This window comes from Schistosoma mansoni, chromosome 3 (genome assembly GCF_000237925.1).
Source record: "Schistosoma mansoni strain Puerto Rico chromosome 3, complete genome".
NCBI lineage: Eukaryota > Metazoa > Platyhelminthes > Trematoda > Strigeidida > Schistosomatidae > Schistosoma > Schistosoma mansoni.
In genome coordinates, this window is record NC_031497.1 from 23,844,655 (window position 1) to 23,867,382 (window position 22,728).

The 22,728-nt window shown below is 33.5% G+C and overlaps 2 protein-coding genes across 2 annotated transcripts in view; one reads left to right on the plus strand and one right to left on the minus strand.

Annotated features, from left to right (window-relative positions):
• Positions 1 to 264: 264 nt before the first annotated feature.
• Smp_018870 (hypothetical protein) lies at positions 265 to 15,031 on the plus strand (the record flags this gene model as incomplete). Its single annotated transcript, XM_018799723.1, has 8 exons — positions 265 to 435; positions 483 to 758; positions 1,809 to 2,166; positions 3,700 to 3,974; positions 7,204 to 7,522; positions 11,629 to 11,969; positions 14,581 to 14,815; positions 14,871 to 15,031. The coding sequence occupies 7 exons, from the start codon at positions 265 to 267 to the stop codon at positions 14,812 to 14,814; spliced, it is 1,974 nt and encodes a 657-aa protein (XP_018651483.1). The 3' UTR covers position 14,815; positions 14,871 to 15,031.
• Positions 15,032 to 20,163: 5,132 nt separating this feature from the next.
• Smp_018880 (hypothetical protein) overlaps positions 20,164 to 22,728 on the minus strand; it is a gene marked incomplete at both ends in the record, with an annotated part of 3,011 nt that continues 446 nt past the window's right edge. Inside the window, one exon of the mRNA XM_018799724.1 lies at positions 20,164 to 20,570. Coding sequence (XP_018651484.1) covers positions 20,164 to 20,570 — 407 coding nt within the window. The remainder of the gene's footprint in view (positions 20,571 to 22,728) is intronic.

The window sequence follows — 22,728 nt, forward strand, 5'->3', positions numbered from 1 at the left end:
TTGCAGATATATCTCCGATGTATTTCAGCTAGTTGAATCTTTAATTTTCAGTTTTCAAAGTGATAAATTTCTTTCTGAAAATCAAGAAAATTGATACGGCGTCTTTGATATTGCTACTACATCTGTTCGCCGTCCAGGTTCCTATGATACTAAACATAAGTTTGGTGATCGCGAAATATCAGTCATGCAGGAAGTTCAAATTTTTCTGACATCTAATTAGACGTTAACAGTCAGAGTCTATTTTGAATAAACATCGAAATCCTTATGGGTTGCTACAAGGAAAGCGTATTATGGCCTATTTCTGGTTACACAATAATGATTTGGATAGTTGACGAATGGATACGTAATTACTATTTTCTGAATTTATTGAAGTTATCACTACTCAAACTCATTCACAACAAAAAGTATCGTTTTAATATTGCACTCTCAGCCTCAGTATGTCTTTTCTTTTTTGTAATCCAATCGCTAATTGCATTTTTCAGAATCCAACAACGTTTTGCGAAGAATTCATCATATGTGATGAAAAAAACATACGCGCTTCCCTTAGATGGGTCAAAACATTTCAACACTTAGAAAAACCTGAAACAGCCCTGAACTTTGATTTCGATCAGTTCGCTTCGGACAAAGCTTTTGAAATTTATTTATTTGTTCCAACAACAATTCTCTACAAATTCGAGGGCGACAGCTGTTTGCTGGATAAAATAACGCACCTTAGCATCGAAGCATCTATTCATATCAGGCTTATAGTTCCTGAAAAAGTAAGCGACCCTACTTTCTTCCTTTTTAGCAACATTCAACAATATTTAATTCAATACAAGTGATTGTATCATTTACATTTGGAAGTTTGTGAATAAATAGTTGATTGCTTTTAAAACAAACGGGCACGTTTTAAAAGTACAAAAGATGTTCGTATGATCAGCCTTTAAGTCTTGTTAATGTTCATGTTTAATTTCCTTACTTATTATTATGTCCAAATTATAAATTTAGATAATGTAAAGCAAAGCACAGTGGTTTTTCTCCATACGATAAATGGTATTGTTATGGGCCAACTCAGAATGCAGTAAGACATCAAAAAGACTCAGGGCGTTCTGATATTTCTCTTTTGAAAAAGTTAGGAACATTTCCTTGACATCTACCTCATACTCTTCCAAAAAATTCAAAAGTGTTTGTTCCATAAATGGAACAAGGCGTTATTGCTTGAATCCATGTCCTTAAGTTACATCGTAAACTATTTTTAAAAATTCCGTCTGTTGCTTTGAACTCGCACCCCAAATAAGGGGGTTTTTCGAACAACGAGATCCCTTCACTAATCTAAAAGACAAAGTTTCCAATAAACTTACTTATTTCAGTCGCATATATGGCTAATAGACTTGACTCTTTTTCTAATTCATCAAAATTACGTCGTTCTATGCTGTCTTTTATTATGTGAGAACCCCAGGTTTTGTTTCCTTAATTTTCTTGCACACACATTTTGAAATTGTTGAAAGCCAAGTTGGAAAACAATACGGAGATAAAAGACATCGTCTTGTCCCGAACTTCGTCTTATAGCTAATTCTTTTATGCTGAATTAATCTCACAAAATGCGATACAAAAATACTTTCGGGCTTTTACATGGCGTTTTTTACTCTGTCATGTTTTTTGCGCAACTATAAAGCCTTCAGTCCTAAACGTCTGTGTTTTCTGGGCACAATTTGATTCCCACAATTATTTTAACGTGATTTTTTAACGGTACAATGTCTGTTTTTGTAATCACGAAAAACTCTAAGCACCACTATTTATTATTGCTTCAATTTATTTTACCTTCACAGACTGTGGCTAACGAACATGTACCATTTTCTGAAACTGATCTCTCTGGAATTGAAATCCTTAAAAGCATTTCTGAGTTAGCATCTGGAACATTCGCTATTGTTCGATTATGTTCATTTGTCAAAACATGCTCAAATGGTTGCACTACATGGTTAATGGGCAAAAATGAACGTGGTTTTAGTCATTTGAGAACATCAAAACGGTCCAAAGAAGTACAAATTCATATGTTGTCATTTACTAATTATTCACAGTCCATCAAATTACCTTGCGGAAAAGTTTACGTTGTGAGTGATTCTAAAGAGCATGAGTCTGTGTTAATGAAGCCAACACTGTCAGCCTCTTCTGAATTTACTGATAGATGTAAGTATTAGTTACTATGTGTAAAAGAAATAATTTATATCTAATAAACCAATGTGTAAAAATTGTAAATTCACACCAAAGCTGTTAGGAACACTTTTTCGTGGTCAAAAGAAAGATTATTTGTGTTTGATAGTTTAGTTAACAAAGAACTGTGTAATTTTGAATGTTCGGGTAGATTTTTGGTTCTGTAAATTTCGTTTAGACTATCAAAAGTAGTTTAACTATTTTCACCCAAACATCGTTATTCGGACCAACGTACCGCAAAAATCGGTAATTATAGCGGGCTACTTGTAATCTGAACAATAAATTTACTCAGGAAGAATAAACACAAATTTAAGCTATTTTTAACTCTTTTAAATATAGCTTTCATGGAAACAAGGCTGCCATGTTCTATACCTACACCATAATTCATGTAGTTGCAGGGCGTTTTCAAAGCAAATAAGCACTGCTGTGGCAAATCAGCTAAAAATTACCACCGAGTATTCATCGAGATTCTGTGATTTACTCAAAATTGTTTTTGTTAGATCAGGCTCACCTACATCTATTGTCAAACATTTGTAGTGTGAAACCGACTTGTCTCACACTACAGGTATCACTACCGTCGTATACCTTTGTAATTACAAATAAATAACAACAATAAATATAATAATGTTTTTGATATCTCGATTGATATTAAATTAAATTTCTGAAATATCTCAACTTACGCTAATACAGTTAATTTGAAATAATGTTATAAGACATCTGATAGTTCATCAAAAGATAACAGTATGAAACCAGATTAATCTATCAAAATAGAAACGTTAAAGTCAGAGGTAATGGGATCCAGTTAAATCGTTATGTTTATAGAAGTTGTAAAAGACCTCAGCTTTTGGTCAAGTGAAATGAAAACTACTATCCAAAGTGTTTTAAAATTAATTCAATAAATTCTCGCCTTCTCCAAAAATGTAGCTACTTAATTCAAAAGAGCATCAATCTTCTCAAATATGTTAGTAGGTCAGAATATTCCCAATACAATATTTATAAACGCTGCATACCGTTTACTAATTTTACAATAAATGTGCCTGACGAAAGTTAGAAACAGGAAAAATAATTACAGTTTGTTCTAAAAATTATGCATACATGTATATGTGCTTTATTTTATATAGACTCAAGGTTAGTATTAAATATAAAAGTTCCAAGTTTTTTATTACACACTTAATTACATTACCATGAGACTATCTGTGCATTTTTAGATATAAACTCAACCAGTCTAAAAAGCCAAAATGGTTTTTATTGCTAAATAATATTTATCTAACGATTTCTAAAGTCTTAGCAGGCAAATCATTATGAATTTCGGATTTCATCAAAATGAAATACTTACTATTTAATTTTTTTCTATTTATTAAAGTGTCTGGTTAAATATAGATTGTGAAAGACCTTAGAATGTATTATGAGGTCTATGGTGTCTTATATTTTCTGAAGTCTATTCAGCAGCAAACTTCCGCATCAAATAAAGTTTTAAAACACAGTTGATTTTGTTGGCTCTTTTTAAAGATTTTAGACCACATACGTGCCCCAATTCTTTTGATACTTCCGATTGTTGTATTCATCCTCATCTGTGGTCACGTGTATCTGTCAATGAAAAACTAGTAAATGATTTGAATCGTAGGATTTATGAGTCAGCTAAAGATGAAGCGAACTCGAGAAAGTGTTTATTTAACTGGTTTACTGGTGATTATGCTCAAATATCAAATCTCCTTGACAACCAAAAGGTACTAGCGAGGAGATTATCAGATGGTCATTACTACCTGGGTTCAATTCAAACTGTTGTAAGTAATTTTTTAAATCAAAAGTTTTTGTCCATAATACCACTTTTTGTATTCTGTTAACGCAGCGCAGCCAACTGTAATGTTTTTTTATTTAACGAGTATCTTGAGAAATTTATTTAGATGACGTACACATCCGATTTTTCCAGTATTTATTTGTTAAAAATAACTAGAGTTACTAAAATGAGATTAAATTAGGGTCATTCGGAAAATCTATATCCCATATCACTGATGATTTGATCTTTTTAAAGGGAAATGCCAAGGTCCTTACTACTTGCATCGTAACTCGAAGTACTAAAACTTAAGTGTATGACTGTTAAGCATCATATATGCGTTAGAGTGTTGATGATTAAATTTGGTATTTCCATACTTGAATTCTGTGAATACCATCTTGTGTTATTCTGTTATCTATGGGTCAACATTCAATTGTTCCTGCTCTGATAGTAACCGTTCATGAATATGGAAGTACTCTTCCTTGAGAGCTTTATACTAACCTCACTGTTGTGCAAAGAGAGGACTGACTTGTTTAATACTTTTATTTATTATTATTAATGGCTTTATTCAATATTATATTTTGGTACAATATATAATGCTCAGCATACTTTCAATAACTTTGTTTCTGGTGCCAATGACTATAATAATTTATAAACTGTTATTCATGTCACTTTTATAAATACGTCGGTCGCAAGTAGAGTTTACCTGTACGTAAAATGGGATACTTATCTGTAAATCCTGAAGAGCAAAAACATTAAAACTGGATTTAAATGGAAATAACTGGGCACAAAAATTCTCATATTTAGAAGGGTTGATTACATCTTTTTAGAAGATCGAATTATTATACACAAAGAGGACAGGCAAAACAAACATGAGATTATTATTAACATCTTAGAATTTGATAATTCTCTTATGAACATTACTGAAAGTGTAGTAAAACGAGACGATTTATTACTGAGTAGTAGTTTGAATGAAGTATTATATATTGATACTGTAGCTTAACCATATCTTCATGGTACAACAGAAGCACTACAGAGTCTTAAAATACAGAATTAAAGTATATTACGAAACAAATAACACCCTTTTAAATTGTCACATCCCAGCGAAGAACAAATGAACGGCAACTGCTAGAAACTATTTATAGAATGTATTACATATCTTCCTATTGGGTCACCTTTACATATCTGGGCAGCATCATCGATGAGCACGGTGGATCTGATGTATATACGAAGACGCGAGTCGGCAAACCAAGAGCAGAATATTTACAACTGAAGAACATCTGGAACTCAAAACAATTGTCAACCAACACCAAGGTTAGAATTTTCAATACAAATGTGAAGACAGTTCTACTGTATGGGGCGGAGACGTGGAGAACTACGAAAGCCATTATCCAGAAGATACAAGTGTTTATTAACAGCTGTCTACGCAAGATATTTCGGATCCGTTGGCCAGACACTATCAGCAACAAGCTACTGTGGGAGAGAGCAAACCAGATTCCATCCAGTAGAGGAAGAAATCAGGAGGAAGCGCTGGAAGTAGATTGGGCACACTTTGAGGAAATCATCCAATTGTGTCACAAGACAAGCCCTCATTTGAAATCTTCAAGGCCAAAATATAAGTGGAAAACCAAAGAACACCTTACGTCGAGAAATGGAGACAGACATGAGGAGAATGAACAAGAACTAGATAGAACTAGAAAAGAAGGCCCAGGACAGAGTGGGTTGGAGAATGCTGGTCGGCGGCCTATGCTCCATTGAAAGTAACAGGCGTAAGTAAGTAAGTAAGGGTCACTAATAGGTAACTAGATTTTATGTATATCCATATTACTTTCATCATAAGCTTTGATTTGATCTACTGACCATTACTACTCTTAAGTTATCCTCAATCTGCGTATGTCTGAAATACATGATTCATACAGTGAAAGATGAGATTGTGTCCTGGACTCAACGGACAAAGCAAGGCAAGAAGAACCGACAAGGACTCAGAGTTGACTCTAGGCTATTCGTGCTATTTAACTGGCGATTTGGTCACGTGATATTTGACAGGGAAAAAGACATAACAAAATGCTTTCGTTTGCATAAAAGATAAGATCCTCTCTATGTGAACACAGAATTGCTTCTACAAATTAGGACTGTGATATCCTCTGTATAGAAGAGTCGTTTCGTAGAATTTTGTCAAAGGTCTTAGGTACTCAAAAAACCACCTAATAATCCTATAGAACTTAAAGGACTCCAAATTAGATCGCTAATAGCAGTGGATGCTGTCTTCAGTAACCATCATGACGATATCAAAATAATATTAAAAGACATTCTAATTACAACGAAAGGCGAGTAGGTGAAGCTTTCCATGTATTGCTATATCCTACTGGCCCCGGTCAAAAAGAAGAACTTACTATCCATCCTACTCTAGCCATCTATCCGAGCTAATATTTCTGATTCTATCCACATCTCACACGATCATCACACATACTCAACTCTACCTTTTCACATGGAAAATGTAGCATTTTCCACACCCCATAACATAGACATAAATGCACGAGCATGTCTTATAAAAATATGAATAACCTTGACCGGAGTGACATGAGATTGGCTTGATCAAACCTGTTTTTGATTGGTTTTACTAAACATTCCTCTGTACTATCTAAAAGTGGCTTCATTTGAATTATTTATTTATATATTCGATGAAGAGGTGCCTTACACTCAATCACGAGACTTCAGAAAATCTCAACTGTTTGTTCATCGAAATCTTTTAAATACATATTTCATCATCAAGAATGTACACAATGCTCAATTTATTTGAAATTATCAAGTCAAACCTCGATAATCATACCTAGGTTGATATTACAGTTTAGATTTTGATGACTGTCCGCAGAAATAGTTTGTTATGATAATAATAAAAAAGGTTTATATCCCAATGAGTAGGAAAATTGTATTTCCGACGTTTCATGACTTAATGGTAGTCACTTCTTTCTATCTAATGTTCAGTTTACTTGAAACTATCAAGTCCAACCCTGGCATTGATATTTACAAATTCGTTGGCTTTTTCAAAATGTTTCATTCACGCTATTTTCCATTCATTCACTAACTGCTCGAACATTTGTTTTTAGATTCTAGTCACCACGATTAGGTTCTGTTAAAGAATATAAAAATTTATGAGAAAACACTAAAAATAAAGTTTAACACATTAATTTTTCCCATAAGTTATTCTACACATTCAATTCGTTGTGTTATTGTTCCAGAAACCCCATCTACCTGTAGATCAAGTTTTTGTACGATTCGGTCCCATACACAATTTAACAAGCTTTGATTTGCGAAAATCTAGAGCTACTACCTCGAATTCGGATACATTTCATTACGAATGGTTTGATATAACTGAAATCATTGACTTAGAGCACGCTATCAGACACTCTATTGAACAAGGTGATTGTGTTCTTGTACCCTACAGTTGGCCATTTCCAAAGTGTCCCATCCTTAATATGGAAAAACCATCTAGTTTTGAGAATCTCCGTTACTATGCAGCTATCGTAGTTTCTGGTCGAGAACGGAGAGCTGACAAGTGTAAGTTCTATTTTACTTTTATTTCTTCAAACATATGTAGGGATTCAGTATGATTGTATATAATTCACTGTATATTTGATATACGTTTTTCAACTCACATTAAATTAAGATTACAAAAACGTTTCTCAACAAATTCATTGTCACGTCTTGGTTGGATGCAGTCGGTCGACAAGAAACCATAGGCCTAGACTTCGTGCATGTTAGCGCTTATCACAACATGGTTTCTGAAGTATCGAAGGGACTGATGCTTCGCGTGCTTTTCACATAGGTATCATTCAGCTTCAAGATCAGAGACGTCACCACTAAGCTACATTACTCACTTGAGGATCGGACTCTATTTAGAAGAGAACCATTTAATTACCATCAGTTCTTTTTTATGTTTCGATATTGGGTGTACTAACAGCATAAGCTGCTATCACATACAAACCAAAGAAATCCTTTTCTTTAACGTTGATTTTCAATCTAATGTTCATAGCTGTCACTAAATCATATTTTTGTTACTCGTAAGTTCACTACTTTGGTGAATAAAGTCGATTTTATATTGCAGAAGTATTTCAGTAAACACATGAATACAATTTTCAAGTTTTCAATTTAATTTATAATTAAATGTTTTCACTGGTAAAAGTAGGTCATCGTGAAGTACAGAAATTCTCCAAAGATTCTGATATCTTACACAGATATTTGTTGTTACGTTAGCCGTAAATAGAGCACACTGATCTTATGAATGTTCCTTGTTTTAATGCAGTCCACGGTTTTGGTCAGTCAATTCACAGCTTCATCAGACACTTAAGATCTCAGAACAGCATGCCCTCTCGGATAATTTGTATTTGGTCAAGGTTTCGTTGCTTTGGATTAACTGAGAGAACAGATTTTACATGAAGGTCAACTAATGATTTGATTCTCACTGTAGAATTGAAACATCGCTGTTTAATCTACTGTTCACGATATAATTTCCCTAAAGTCACTATATAGTGACTAGATCTTAGATGACAAATAAATTTTTAGGTTACCTCAGCTTAATTTAAGGCTAGCTGTACAATAGATACAATAATAAAGGCACTATACAATACTAAATGTACGAATTTAGAGAGATGTTGTAGGTATTAGTACTGATTAACTGTCTTAAATTATTCACTTAGCAATTAAACTTTGATGATAATACAAGTAGTTACATCTGAGTTGCATGATAACCATAAATCTTTGACCTACGCCACTTCACTTTAAATATCGTGTATGTCATCTAAATTAATAACCGACCTTAGACCACCAATGAGGACCTGGAGGCACCGAACAGCCGTTTTGTCCTAGTATGGGACTCCTCAGTAGTGTGTATTCACGATCCCACCCACGAGACTTGAACGCAGGACCTTCGATCTCACGCGCAAATGCTTAACATCTAGATCCCTGAGTTGGCATCCAACGGTGTTAATGTCTAGTCTCAAATAACCCACAACATTGTGAAACCACCTTCTATTTTCTTCGGTGAGTGACTACCTCAAGCCCAACATGGATTAGCTCCACTAGTTGTGGCTCCACACTAGAACTCCGGGAATTTCCTCTCGAGGTTAGTTATTAGTGATCACATCATAATTGTCAGTATGGGGTTGTGGAGATTATTGAATTTCATTGAAATCATGAACCAAGCAAATTTAAATCACTGAAAAACCGAAAGTCCCAGGTCCAATTCCGTGAGCAGGGTAGTAGATGGCTCACCTCTGAGCAGCCCCATACTAAGACGAAACAGTCATCCAGTGCTTCCATGTTTTTAATGGGGACCTAGATTAGATCGGTTCATGGTCCCAATGAAATTCAATAATCACAATAACCCATTACTGACGGCTATCATGTATTTGTGTTAACTCGTTAAGTCTGTTGTAGCAAATAACGACATAGTTAAAATAATTCATTCAATTTCATTTTAATGTTTTTACTTTGGACTTTCAAACGAAATTCTACATAACTTTAAATCTGTTCGTCTAATACTGATTACCATATATACATTAAATAGTGATTAGCTCAAATAAGTATTTGGCTCAATCGAATTCTCATAGTTGAAATCATGAGTTAATTGAAGCTAGACCACCATGGAAAACCTGGAAGCACTGGACGGCCGTTTCGTCCTATTGTGCTTCCAGGCTTTCCATGGTGGTCTAACTTCAATTGACTCATGATTTCAACTATGAAAATACTGAAATCTCCACAAAACCCCTTCTGATTATAATCATACGCTCAATAGTGACTGACTTCAAGATACATGTCCTGGAGTCCTAGTGGGAAGCAGTAACCAGTGGAGTTCAACCACGTCTGTTGTGAGATGACGACTCACTGAAGACAATTGGTGAACGGTTGCTCAAACTTCGTGGATTGGTTGAAGTTAGATATTAACACCGTTGGATGCCGACCGGCTCAGTGGTTTATCGGTCAAGTGCTCTGGTTCGAGACTGGTAGGTCCTGGCTTCGAATCTCGTGAGTGCGGGATCGTGGATGCGCACTGCTGAAAGGTCCCACAATAGGACGAAACGAGCGTCCGGTGCTTCCAGGTTTCCCATGGTGATCTAGCTTCAACTGACTCATGATTTCTACTATGAAAATACTGAAATCTCCACAAAACCCCTTCTGATCAATTGAATTCCATCAGTCTCTTATGTATGATGAGTATGTAAATATATGAACTGAATTTTTAAGTATTTCAAATAGCAAATATTACCTAGTTACAAAACGGTATTGTCTAACTGATTAAATTATCTATTCCATATCACTGTTATCAAATTTCAATATGCACAAAACTAAATAAAATATATCCAGACAATTTCGAACAATCAAAAAGGTGTTTAAAAGGCTAATTATACTAAATACGCTTTAGTATTCTATTAACACAAACCTTATCAAAATGTTCTCCCTAAGAAACGTAAATCAATAAAACGTAATTAAAGTATTTTTATACAAAATTCAATACTTAGCAATATGCACTCTTTTGTTGCCAGGGCGATATTGATTTAGGCACATTAATAAACTTTTTTTCACTTTTTTTTTAATAAAGTGCTTTATAAAGATCGATATCTATCCATTTTGTAACCAAAAAATGTGTGATTTATGTTAATTAGTGAAATATTTCCTGACAAAGTAATTTACATCGGGAATAAAATAAGTTTTAGGTTGAAACTTCTCGACTTAGTATTTCCGTAACTAACAAGTGTACAAGTTCCTAATCATCACTAACTGATTTCTAGATAGTAGGGTACTGATCTTATTAACATTTGACTTAATATCACGATCTGAAGAAATTCTAGAAAATTAAATTCTACAGAACAAGGAATTGATACATGTTGCTACACATCATAGAAGTGCTAAGAAAAAAAGCAAAGGAATACTTTAAAAATATTTGATAGAAAGCTATACACGAAACTGAAATGACGCATTGGTTATTAAATGGCATTGGAAAACAGATCAAATTTCAAACAATCAAATCTAACATCTTGAACAACTGATAACCAACACTTTAGCAATTTGATCAAACGAGCTTTATCCCATGTATATCACAATAAATGAATTTGATTTAGTGACATGAATTTCATATAGTACATAACTGTAACCCCTTGAATTTTTGTCTTTCAGAAAGTTTCCAGTGAAGGATTATATTACTTACTTACTTACGCCTGTTACTCCCAATGGAGCATAGGCCGCTGACCAGCTTTCTCCAACCCACTCTGTCCTGGGCCTTCTTTTCTAGTTCTATCCAGTTTTTGTTCATTCTTCTCATGTCTGTCTCTATTTCTCGGCGTTATATATTCTTTGGTCTTCCTCTTCTCCTTTGACCTTCAGGATTCCATGTGAGGGCTTGTCTTGTGACGCAATTGGGTGATTTCCTCAAAGGATTATATAAAATTAGCTAATTTTATTAGATTCAAACTAGATAGGTTAATATGTTTCATTACAGCACACAAGGAAGAATGTTCATGCTAAAAGAATCAAAGTTCATTTTTATCAACAGTTTTATAAATCAACTTCTGTTCGAGTTTAACTGTTTTCATTTAATTTGAATAGATTTTTAAAAAATGCAACTGTTTTGATCATGGTATTCACTTATTTATTTTTTTTGTTTAAAGTAACTAAAACTAGAAACTTTACAAAAGATGATCAAAAACTTTTGGTTGAATTAGCTAGTTCGAACACTCGTGTTGGTCATATTTATGTCCCAAAACAAAAAGCTGTTTGGATTTCACCGAATACTTATCAACGTATTATATTAGAACAATATATGACACCAAAATGTAGGAAATGGTTAAAACATAAAACATTTCTTCCAAATAGTTATCCATTTCAATCAGCTCCAGGTTATCCTGCTGATGGATTTGGCAGATTTAAATCTTATAAAAATAGCCTTCAATCAGATTTACACATTCAACCGTTGACTTTCCAACAGTTCAGACATGGAACAGATGTTCAAGTAAGAGAGTATTGTTTACTTTTTTTTTCGTAATCCAAATCAACCATAATTTCCTTTTGTAAAAACCGTTGCGGCTATTTCAAATTTAAACATGTTTAAATGTTAAATCCTGTTGAAATTGGATGACGGAAAACATTTGTTGCTTAAATGGAAGTATTTAAAATGTACCGCATTTTCTAGCTAGATGGTTGATTTGTTAAGGTTTGGTTGCATTTGTTTATAAAATCGTCGACATATACTTTGTAAAGAAATGAGCCACAAGACCTTTTCCCTCTAAGAGATTAACAGTACATTTGGTCAACATGGAATTTGTTTAGTTCTTTCTCGTATTATTGCGTCTGACTTGACATATATTTTAACTCCCTTATGCTCCAATTTGATCGCAGACCCCGTAGTTATTTCTCCTTTATTCTATCGGGTGATAGAGTGAGTTTATTTGGATAGGTCTGTTAATCACTTGGTTATCTGTCTAACAAATTTATAGTTCTATTGCTACGCCGGTGTTTCCAATGTCCCAATCAACACCAGAATTTTTTAAAGTCTCTGTCAAATCTTGATAACTTTTAGAATACTTTTGAGAACTGAAAATAAATTTGTACTGTAATCTGACTTTTGATCGATTTAGTAATCATTCGAAGTAATTTTTGGTTTTAACCCTTACTTACGACATATCCGCAAGTCGTCATGCAGTCATTCGAAATTTGTTCGAAAGACTCAGCAGATCCTTGTGTTAAGGTGTCTGAGAATTTTAATATCTATCCTTAAAAGGAAAAGCAATACTAGAGATTACTGTGTTTACTTGAAATTACGAATAGAAAGACAATAAAAACTGTTCCAATTCCTAGGTTTTTCGGTTTAGAAAAGGGATATAACTGCTATTCTTGTCACTTAATAATCTCAATTATTTTGCGATATTTACTTTCGTTTGGGAATCTACCACTTCTTTAACGTTATTTTTTAAAATGAACAGTGAAGATTATGGGATGTTTAATCATTTCTATCATGTTCATATCAAGCTCTTTACCTAAGTATTTGTTTTAGTTATAAAAATAAGTGAAATCGACTCATACCATTGATTTTAAATCGAGTTACCGAATATTGAGAATAAGGTAACACTGGAATGATAAAATACACTAGATCAATAAAATGTGAACCATATAGAAATTAAAGAAAATCAGATTAAAATAGATTCGACCATCTATATAGTCCTTTTTGTGTGAATTAACGGTGAAATCTTTTATGACGTTTAGGAAATATATATGGACTTTCCTTAGCATACAGTCTGGCTTATTGGAATAAATGTATTTTCTTTTTACAATCTAACAATATATCAGAGCAGATAAACGACGATTACAGTTTAAATAATCAATTTCTGACTTCTACATTAGTACACTCAGCTGTATTCGTGGAGTTATTGAATCAGTTGTCTTATCATGTCATTATTCTGACTTACTGTAAAATAAATGGATTTTGTACATGAATGTGTAACATTATTTTTGGAGAGTTGCATACTAATCTTCATTGTAAGAAACGTTTTGTGAGAAACTTCCCTCATTTGAATCACTTTCGATTAATGAAATAATCAGTGCTGGATTCCATGAACTAATTACAATAGGGAAAACTAGTAGAAAGTGTAATGGTTTTTCATTAACAGTTCTAATAAAACTAGATACTCAGTTAGGAATCTGACGTCAGTTATTTGAAGGATTTACATGTCATCATTGATTATTCATTTTGATATGATAAACTCATATGTAATGCAGTTATGGGCGAGACTAAACTATATGGACGAGCCAATCAGAAGCTTTCGCGGGTTTTCAAGATCACGGCGCTAAGTTCCGTACCTGATGCTTACGTACGGTCGGCTTACAACGGATTTTAGAGAAGACGTGATAATTCAGCGTCTACAAGGGAAGTAATCATCAGATTTTGGCGTGAAATTCAATTATCCATTTGTATAAATCGAGTTTTGGCATTATAGCTGATGTCAGTTCGTGATGAAAACCCTAAGTATAATTCCTAACCTTAACCATGAGCTGTAAATCATAATTTGAATTCTTCACGCAGGTTTATAACCCTCATTTAGTCTTAGTTATTATGTTAACACTCTCAGAGTCACTCTAGCGTCGCTCAAAGGTCGTCCATAAATTATAGTCTCATCCTTAACCCTAACCCTTAACTTTAACTCTAACCCTAAACCGTAAACCATACCAATATACCAACAACATTGAAGCTATATGGTCGAGGCTAAAAGAATTTTTAAGACCTTATCATGGTTCCAGAGGTCGACTACTATGGAGCCACATGGATGAGTTCCTGTACCGGATGCACTATGATTTTAGAACTTCTGAACCTATATCTGACCTTGAGAAGTTTTTGAGTCATTTAAAAGAACAGTATCCCCTTTAATTTTTGAGTTTTGTATTATATATTTTTACTGTACACTAACTGTCTTCTGATTGGCTAATATTTCTCAAGGTCATTTAAAATTCGTTCAAAGGTCGTCCATATAGTTTAGTCTCGCCCAGTTATGTTTTTTTGTGCACAACAATAATGATTTGTTACTTCTAACCATCTATCAATATTTTTTTCCTGATTCCTAACATTTCAGTTTGAATATTGTCCATCCCTTCAATGTTGGCCTCTTTATTCAGTCGTGAATGACTTATTACCAGTAACTAATGGATGCCCTGTTTGGTATGATAATGAAACAACAAGCAAAAATTTAATAAAATTACCCAATAATAAAGTTACAAATAATCTTTTACAGTCGGCTAGATCGAACTGTGAACAGAATTTTGAGCCTAAATTAGTGTACAGGTCACGAAATAAACATATCAATTAAGGTAAAGACAGAAATAATCTTGCTTATGAAAATTTGTTTGTTATTCCCCCTTTTAGACATTTTTTATCTACTTTAAGACTGTTATGCTATCAAAATGATCTTGTACTGGGATTCAGTTTCAGTTTGGAAAGGACAGGAGGCTTGATGGCCCGTGTTATTCCTGGCAAATGAAAATTGGCTATTATTCCATAAACTATTTATTAAAATTAATTCTGAGAATTAGTTCTTCTTTCAGAAAATCTTCAGAAAATACTACATGTTAAAACATGTTTTTTTTGTAGGATGCCTTTTGTATGAGTGAATTTGAAATAAGAAAGTAATCAAGAATTAGAATGTAAACATTTGGCGTACATCTATGATGGCTCATGATCTGACTCCCTGTTTAAATGAACAAATGAATGTGCTATGAATATAAATCTTTCGCTTAATTTCGTATATTACACCTATGCTAACCTCGTTTGAGCGACGAATGTAATGAGAAGTCAAATGCGGATTAAGTTTGGATGAATTTATTTCATACACTTGTTCATTCAGATAGGCATTAAGATGGGAAGCGTGAGAGCGAAGCGATGGTAAACTTGCCAACTCGACTTGATAAAGTGTGACTAATTATTTATAGCTGGATATAAAAATAAGTTTAAGATATGTGATACACACTTACATATAAAAATAGTCAAGGTTATAAGCAAATAATTGATAAGGTCAAAAGATGCATGGGTAATGAATGAAGAAGACGAAAAAGAAACTAACTAGTCTGTCCAAAAGCCAGAATAACACGTATAGGCGTTACACAGTACTAGACTCTACGCTTCATAACAGTTGCTTCCTCACTAAGTAAGATTAATTGTACCTTGATTAGAAAAACATGCTTTAAATTAAGATGGTAGTGCGATTGTATTACTCTTAAAATCAATATATTTACAAACTAAGTCTAAGTGATTACTTTTGTTCTTAATAAACCACCGTACATGTATTTACAGATGATAACCTTCACATAAGCTTAAAATTCATTTTGCGACAGGATATACCCTAAACTTTACTTGTATGACATCTTTAATAATTACTTCACAGAATAGATTTATTAAGTCATAAAATTTGGATTTGCTTAAGCCATCTACACCATCTTGAAATTAGATTTTCTTCTATCTGGATTAATCAATTTTCACATGGAATACTTATAGAAATCCAAAAGGATTACCTCCCATTCAAAAATAAAGGGATGATAAATACCATAATATTACTAATTTGTAACCAAATAAAATTTAAAAAGATTATTTTACTTTTGTGAAACCATAAATAGGCCATCTTGTGGTGTGGTCTACTAATATCCACATAAATAGTATATGGTGATGGTCAAACATAGAATGTAATTTAGCAGAAGATCGATAAGGAAAGAACCGGAATGAAGCGCAATCGGTACGAAAATGCATGAACAATAAAGTCAGAGAAGATGGACTGATATTTACAGAAGGAACAGTGAAGACTGAGACAATTGATTGTTATTTTGCAAATTACCTGTTGACTGTATGATTTTCAGAATTTAGTGAGATACTCTGTAATTTGTGCGTAGATACATTCGATTGTCCCCGCTCGTGTTCCTGTTCACTACAATCTGCTTATTACCTTATCCAGCAAAACTAAAGTTTTTCCATAGTTTTTGATCGCTGAATCTAGTTTCAGAAAACAAAATTATTCTTTCTCTTCATAAAACTCCCTACCAGTAATTTCCTCCATTGGTAAGGCAATACCTAAATTTATATAACATTTAAGGTACATTTTATTAGTATATAGTTACCACTTATGTTCACCACAGGTAAAAATTCTACTAAAACAACAACACGCTATTAATTCCCTTTAAAAATAAATATATCTAAACACAGTTAAATTTCCGTAGGGAACATTAGTCTGGTGCATAAGATATATATATATATATATATATATATATATATATATATATATATATATATATATATATAGTGTTACTCCAACGCTCTAAAATAAATTTGATATATTACATCCTATGATTCACTAAATGTATTTAAATGATCTACATAAGATTTTGGAGGAAGACAAATGCTGATTTTGTGACTTATTTCTTGTTATACAATCTAAAAATTATCTCAATATATATATCGTCAGTTTGACCGTGTTCTATACAAATTGCATAAACAGTATTTTGTTACTACTATGGTGATCTTTTGTTTGTATTATCCATGGTTAAAATAATAATAACAATGTTAGTGTATGATAATTAAACTAGGGCCATGTTAATTTATTCATGATTAAACGCAAGAAAGATGATGAGGATGGATATATATATATATATATATATATATATATATATATATATATATATATATATATATATATGATTTCTTCCTCCACTGGAATCTGGTTTGTTCTCTCCCACAGTAGATTGATGCTGATAGTGTCTGGCCAACGGATCTGAAGTGTTTTGCGTAGACAACTGTTAATAAACACCTGTATCTTCTGGATGGTGACTTTCGTAGTTCTCCACGTCTCCGCCTCATACAGTAGAACCGTCTTGACATTTGTATTGAAAATTGTGATCTTTGTGTTGGTTGACAATTGTTTTGAGTTCCAGATGTTCTTCAGTTGTAAATATTCTGCTCTTGGTTTGCCGATCCGTGCCTTCACATCTGCATCATATCCAGCGTGTTCATCGATGACGCTGTCCAGATATGTAAAGGTTTTCACATCCTCCAAAGCTTCTCCGTCAAGTGTAATTCGATTGGTGCATACCGTGTTGTATCAGAGAGTCTTGGTTTTCCCTTTGTGTATTTTAAGACCTACTGCTACTGAGACTGCTGCTACACTGGTCGTCCTCTTATGAATTTGTTTTCACGTTTGAGATAGATCATTTTCGAAGTCTCAATCGTCCAGCTGCATCCTAGTTGTCCATTGTATCCCGTGCCTCCCTTCCCCCAGTTGTTGACGTCTTCATAATCCAGTCGATCATCAGGAGAAATAGAAAGGGTGAGAACAAGCAACCTTGCCTGACACCATCCTTTACCTGAAACGAGTCGGTGAGCTGTCCTCGATGCTTGGTTTGGCAGTTTAATCCATCATAGGAATTCCGTATGATATTGACTATCATCTCAGGCACGCCGTAGTGTCGAAGAGGCCTCCATAGTGTTGAACTGTCGACGCTATCAAATGCTTTCTCGTACTCAATAAAGTTGATATAGAGTGATGAATTCCATTCAATTGATTGTTCTTTAATGATCTGTAGAGCTACGATTTGGTCTGTACACTATCGATCCTTACGGAAACTAGTCTGTTGGTCTCGAAGTTGGGTGTCTGTGGAGTCCTTCATTCTGTTTAACAATACCCTGTTGAAGACATTTCCTAGTACTTAGAGAAAACAGATGCCTCTGTAATTCTCACATTTACTGAGATCTTTATTTGGTATCTTCATATATATATATATATATATATATATATATATATATAATATATATAATATCCAACGGTGTTAATGTTGAACTTCAACTAATGCACGACATTAAGTGACACATCCACCATTGTCTTCAGTGAGTTACTATCGCACGACAGACAAGGTTGAACACCACGAAATGTCTGTCAAGTGCTCCCAGGTTTTCCATTGTGGTCTAGATACAATTGACTCATGATCTCAATTATTAAAATTGTTATAATGTCCACAAAATCCCCCTCAAATATAAATTAGTTAAGAGATTGTAATGATTCCAAGTAAACACTCGATTCTACTGTAATAAGCTATTCACTTAATTATTCTTATGGAGATATAAATGAATATATATAAACAAAAATTATCATCGACCGAGTTTGACCGCCTGTTTAATCATAACTGCACGTAATTGAGAAGTGTCAAAATGAATCGAATCAACTATTCAATGATCTCTAGTTATTATCAACCTTCTTGCTTATTTTACCTCTTTATAAAAATGAACTTCAAACTAGTAGATTGTTGTTATATAAACAAATAGCATTTCGAGTGGATAAAATGATGGGAGAAATACTGACATATAAATAATGTGGTATGATATAATGTGAATATAAGTAATCAACAGTCATCAGTGTAATTATACTGGACGACCAAAAAGACTATTCAGGTACTTATAATTGTGTCAACCAAATGACATACTGACTTATATACAGAAGTATGAAACAAAACAAACGTGGTTCGAAATTAAACAACAGACAGTCAATGAACATAAAATATTATCCAAAGTTTACTAAATATCCATTGCGTTTAAGATTTCTAATATGTCATATTGTGATGTGGTCTACTTATATCTATATAAGTAGTATATGGTGATGGTCAGACATAGAATGTATTTTGGCAGAAAACCGATAAGGAAAGGACTAAAATGAATCCAATGTTTACAAAATATCCATTGAGTTTAAGATTTCTAGTATCAGTCATACTCCTTTACGTCATGATGAATATATATTCGATGTAGGGTGCAATTTAAGAACCATATTATCAAATATAACTACCAACTAAAAGATATATAAGACAATAACTACGAATAAACAACAATATACACATTTAGAAGAACTGCACATACCTGAATGATTGTTTCGTTTACTAGAATTTCCATATTCCCTACGAATGATATTTTCAGCTATGTTGAATTATTTGAAAAAGATGGAGAGTTGATGGAGATAATACTATCAAAAGGGGGTTTCGTGAAGATTTTAGTAATTTTATATATTCGAGATCATGCGTCAATTGAAGCTAAATTACCATGGAAAACCTGGAAGCACTGGACGGCCGTTTCGTCCTATTGTGGAACTCCTCACTCGTGCTCATCCACGATCCCGCCTCACGAGATTCGAACCGAGGACGTAATAATATATTAATAGACACCTTCATTTGGACAGATTTAAATGTTAATTAGTAGTTTATATAATTACTGAATTACATTTCTTTGTGTTTAGAAAGTACAATAAGTTTAGTAATAAGTAGTATGTTTCCCATAGCACATACAATTATAATGATAGATAACCAATACCACAAAACATATATGTGATACAGTCAATCAACATGCATCAATTAGTATTAATTGTACATTTTCAATATTCAAAGTAGACAAGTTTCTTATCAATGCTACTAGTTGAAAGACAGTAACAATTAAAATCGAAATAATAAAACATTTACTTTATGAAAGGACATAAAGTTCTGAGATGAACAATCTGATTTTTGTTTAATCAAATAATATAATTATTCATATTGGTTTATTCATTCGTCAATCTCAGTGAAACAATAAACGTAAGACAAAAGAATGGCAAAGAATCATCATCAAAATCACTACTAGATACAGTAGATCTTTACACGATTTTCTATATCTCAAAACTTGAATCACTGTCATCATCAATAATAGTTCTCTTATTTATCGTTTTGCGTGTTTTTGTGGAAGATTCTTCTTCAGCTGGAACTTCTATGATCTCTCTCGTTTTGACAATTTTCTTGCGTTGCACTGTTTCCTCAGAATCTTCTTGACCGGGATCTATGATTACTTCTCTTCTGACGGTTCTTGAACTTTCACTACCACCACTTACTTCTCCACTGATTGTACCACGACCTAATCGTTTCGCTATTAAAAGATTGCGTACATCTCGATAACCATTTCTGGTTCTTGCTCCCCTACCAAGAACTAGACCTGCTTTGACTCCTGCCCCACCACCAAGACCAAGACCTGCTTTGATACCTGCGTCACCACCAACTTCTACGCCTACAGAGATGGCATCTGGAAATAAAATATCATAATGAATACGACAATTAATGCCACTTGAGTAATTAATGTGTTGAAGTGAAAAAAATAACAATAAACAAGTTAATTAATTAGACTCTCTCTTCACTTACCTCCAGTTTGAAAGAAGAGACATGTCGAGGAAATTGTTATGAATAATATCTATTAGAAATTAACATGAAGAATAGAGTATTTATGAATTAAAATAAAATAATCTCACTAACAGACGTGAGCGTCATTAGCTGTGCTGTCAGAAAACCTTGATTGTGTATAAACATTTATTGAGAGGTTTAAAGTACATTTATACCCGTTCTTCATATTTTTCACGAGGTTACAATCGATTTATTTACTAAACTAGATATGTCACAATATACAATCAATATTATCGTAAAATGTAGGGAAAAGTAATGATGATGACTATATTCTATAACCTCATTTTTCTATATGAAATGTAAATTATTAATTTGTGACACGTGCCATTATTTGATCAATTTGTCCTTTTATTGAAATGGTCGATTTTATTGTCATACTGAAGAAATCGTGTCACGGGTTTGATGCAATAACTATACAGGAAGAACTTATTCTTATTATACATTCATAGCTAACAAGATCAAACAGAGTGTATGCTGTTTTCAACAGTTATTAACTTGATATCACATCATAGTGGAAATTAAACAAAATGAAACAGTTTATAGAAGGTTATCTTGCTGGATTGACTTTAATTAGAGACACAGATATTTCTAAAAAGAAGACATTCTGTATAAGTTATTGAAAAGCTAGGAAAAATCATGTGTAGTTGTCTATAGGTTATGCGTTACCGATATGTCCTGGGTTCGAATCTCGCGAGGCGGGATCGTGGATGCGAACTGCAGAGGAGTCCCACGATAGGACGAACCGGGAGTCCAATGTTTCCAGGTTTTCCATTGTGGTCTAGCTTCAATTGACTTATGATCTCTACTAATCATTTATTGTTGAAACTCAATATAAGATGTTTGTCATAAAATAACCAGTTTCAAAATGTAGACTGTAAATGTGATTTAAAGTCATCTTACATTTGAAATGAAATTTTTCAGTAAAATCTATGTTGTTTAACGAAACATGCCCAATGAAACCATTTAGCAGCGGAACAATAAAGCTCTTACAAATGACACTACAAAACTAAACAACAAAATTCGAATGAAGGATATACAGTTTGCTTGTATGGACTAAGTCGTAGTAAAACTAAAGATATAAAGTACTTATGTTTATCATTTAATTTGCGAAATTCTTCCTTACATGTCAGATAAATTTCAATAATTTTTTTATTTTGTATTTCAGTTAAATGGTGATTTTTAATAAGGAACCATTTCTATTCTCCCCTATGTTGTGCTAAAGTTTTGATGAAGCCAATACACATTATATTAGGGACTTTTGTCTAAACATGAATGAACAGTTTCATCATAATTGGGTGCCGAGTTAATGTAAAACATTAAGGAGGAAAAATATATTTGTAAAATCTCAGCAACTGAATTTTAAGTAAATTTAATGTTTCTCTCTACAATCTGGTTCAAGCTTTTGCCAAGGAGATATAGTCAAACATCAAAATCATCGAATGTAAATAGGTATATCGTTCTCCAGTTAACCATATACTAATTAAGCCATTCAATCTTGTGAACAATGTTGAAGGGTAAGTATTTGTTGTTGTGTATATGAGACACCTGCTGTGTAACGAAAAGTTTGTCAAGATAACAGATCGTGTGTTCTTGTAAATGGATCTGAGATGTGAGAAGGGATTTCATTGACTATTTATCGCCTCTGATAGGTGAATTTTTTAAGAAAACAGACAATTTTTATGGATGACATTAGTCAAACACGTCACAGAATACATAAAATGGAGGTAAATAAACAAAATAAAAAATAAATTATCAGAAGGGGTTTTGTGGAGATTTAGTATTTTCATAGTTGAAATCATGGGTCAATTGAAGCTAGACCACCATGGAAAACCTGGAAGCACTGGACGGCCGTTTCGTCCTATTATGGGATCAGTTGAAGTTAGACATTAACACCGTTGGATGCCGGCTTCGCGGTCTATCGGTTAAGGGCTCTGGCTCGAGACTGGTAGGTCCTGGGTTCGAATCTCGCGAGTGCGGGATCGTGGGTGCGCACTGCTGAGGAG